This window comes from Nicotiana sylvestris, chromosome 11 (genome assembly GCF_000393655.2).
Source record: "Nicotiana sylvestris chromosome 11, ASM39365v2, whole genome shotgun sequence".
NCBI classification, from domain to species: Eukaryota; Viridiplantae; Streptophyta; class Magnoliopsida; order Solanales; family Solanaceae; genus Nicotiana; species Nicotiana sylvestris.
The window spans coordinates 79,502,439-79,504,357 of NC_091067.1; the positions used below are offsets into that span (position 1 = coordinate 79,502,439).

At 38.8% G+C, this 1,919-nt stretch overlaps 1 protein-coding gene across 1 annotated transcript; it reads right to left on the reverse strand.

The window, feature by feature from the left end:
* Positions 1-978: 978 nt before the first annotated feature.
* LOC138881215 (uncharacterized) lies at positions 979-1,491 on the reverse strand. The gene has a single exon (XM_070161424.1). It carries the CDS (start codon positions 1,489-1,491, stop codon positions 979-981), a length of 513 nt encoding a protein of 170 aa, XP_070017525.1.
* Positions 1,492-1,919: the final 428 nt, after the last annotated feature.

A 1,919-nucleotide genomic window follows, 5' to 3' on the forward strand; every position in this document is an offset into this window, starting at 1 on the left:
AGTTGACTCTTATAGAAAAAATTTGATGTGCGCCATCAATTAAATTATCCATAGACCTCACAAATGTTGCTTCTAAATTCGAACATTCGTAGTTGCTTTAAGCGCGTTTCTTTGAAAAATTCATCATAGCTACGGGTACGGTTCTCGTGACGTAATTGTAATGTTTTTTTTAAATTCGGGTACATATTTTATGTGACCTAATTCTCAACAATATTAAATAGAACATGTCGTGAACCGCGGGTGCATTTGATGTAGCGTGGTTCAAGATGTGTTTTAATATATAACATTGAATCTTCCTAAAAGCGTTTATAAAGCTAAAAATGCACAATAGGTTAAAACATGTAATAAATTGGATAATAGGCCAATTTTAATAGTTTAAGGGACGTGCTAGAATCACGGAATCTGGGAATGCCTAACACCTTCTCCCGAGTTAACAGAATTCCTTATCTAGAATTTCTAGTTCGCAGACTTTTAAATAAAGTAGAAAATTTCCTCGATTTAGAATTTTGAAATAAACCGGTGACTTGGAACACCAATAATTATTCCAAGTGGCGACTCTGATAGTTAAAATAATTCCATTTCGAATAATGTCACTTTAATTGAAAAAACTCACATATACATCTCGGGGTGTAAAAAAAGAGGTGTGACAGGAATTATGTGGGTCCTCCTCAAAATTCTACCCTAATTTGGTAGATGATCTTTGACCATTGGCGAATGATAGGCCTTCCTGAACCTTCTTCAGAATTTTAAGAATTTTCTTAACCGATTCCTGACCGTCTGACATGTGATTGCGTTGGCCGGACTTGCTCCGGAATTTTGAGGGTCCTCCTCAAAATTCTGCCCCAATTTCTTATTTTGGGGAAAATGAAAATTTTATTATGATATGACCGAACCCATAAGGCTTCCTACGTATCCCCTTTTAAATGGGAATCAGGTCAAGCGTAGTTCAGTTACATCAGAAGAGAAATGTAAAGTAATCTAAGCATAGTATCTCTTGACTGCGTCTGAATTTATTGGTTTTGGCCAGATTTCTCTGTCCATTTTTGCAAGTATGAGTGCTCCTCCTGTTAGCACCCTATGGACCATGTACGGATCTTGCCAGTTGGGAGGGAATTTCTTTTTGGCTTCATCTTGATGTGGGAAGATCTTCTTAATCACCAACTGACCTGGTGCAAATTGCCTTGGTTTGACCCTTTTGTTGAAAGATCTGGACATTCTATTCTGATAATGTTGGTCGTGACACACGGCGTTCATCCTATTCCCATCTATAAGAGCCAATTGCTCATAGCTGCTCTTTATCCACTCTGCATCGCTGAGTTCAGCCTCCTGTATGATTCTTAAAGAAGGAATCTCTACCTCGACTGGGATGACAGCATCGGTACTATAAACCAACATGTAGGGAGTTTCTCCGATTGATGTGCAAACTGTAGTGCAGTATCCAAACAAAGATAAGGGTAAGTTCTCATGCCACTGTTTGTGGTTCTCTACCATTTCCCTTAGTATCTTCTTAATGTTTTTATTGGCGGCTTCTACGGCTCCATTCATCTGAGGTTTGTAGGTTGTGGAATTCTTGTGCTTGATTTTGAATGCTTCACATATAGCTTTCATTAGATCACTGTTGAGATGGCAACGTTGTCAGTAATAATGGACTCGAGAACTCTGAATCGGAAGACAATATGATCCTCGACAAAATCTGCGATGACTTTATTGGTTATAGCTTTGTAAGATGCAGATTCTACCCATTTTGTGAAGTAATCAATGGCTACCAGAATAAACCTGTGTCTGTTTGAAGCAGTGGGCTCAAGTGGACCAATAACATCCATTCCCCAAGCGATGAATGGCCAAGGTGAGCTTGTTGCATTGAGCTCGTTTGGCGGCACTTTTATCATATCGGCATGCACTTGACATTGAAAGAATTT

What these genes read in the sequence shown, in the direction of transcription:
- LOC138881215 (XM_070161424.1), bottom strand. Translation starts at nt 1,491, where the DNA reads ATGGTAGAGAACCACAAACAGTGGCATGAGAACTTACCCTTATCTTTG.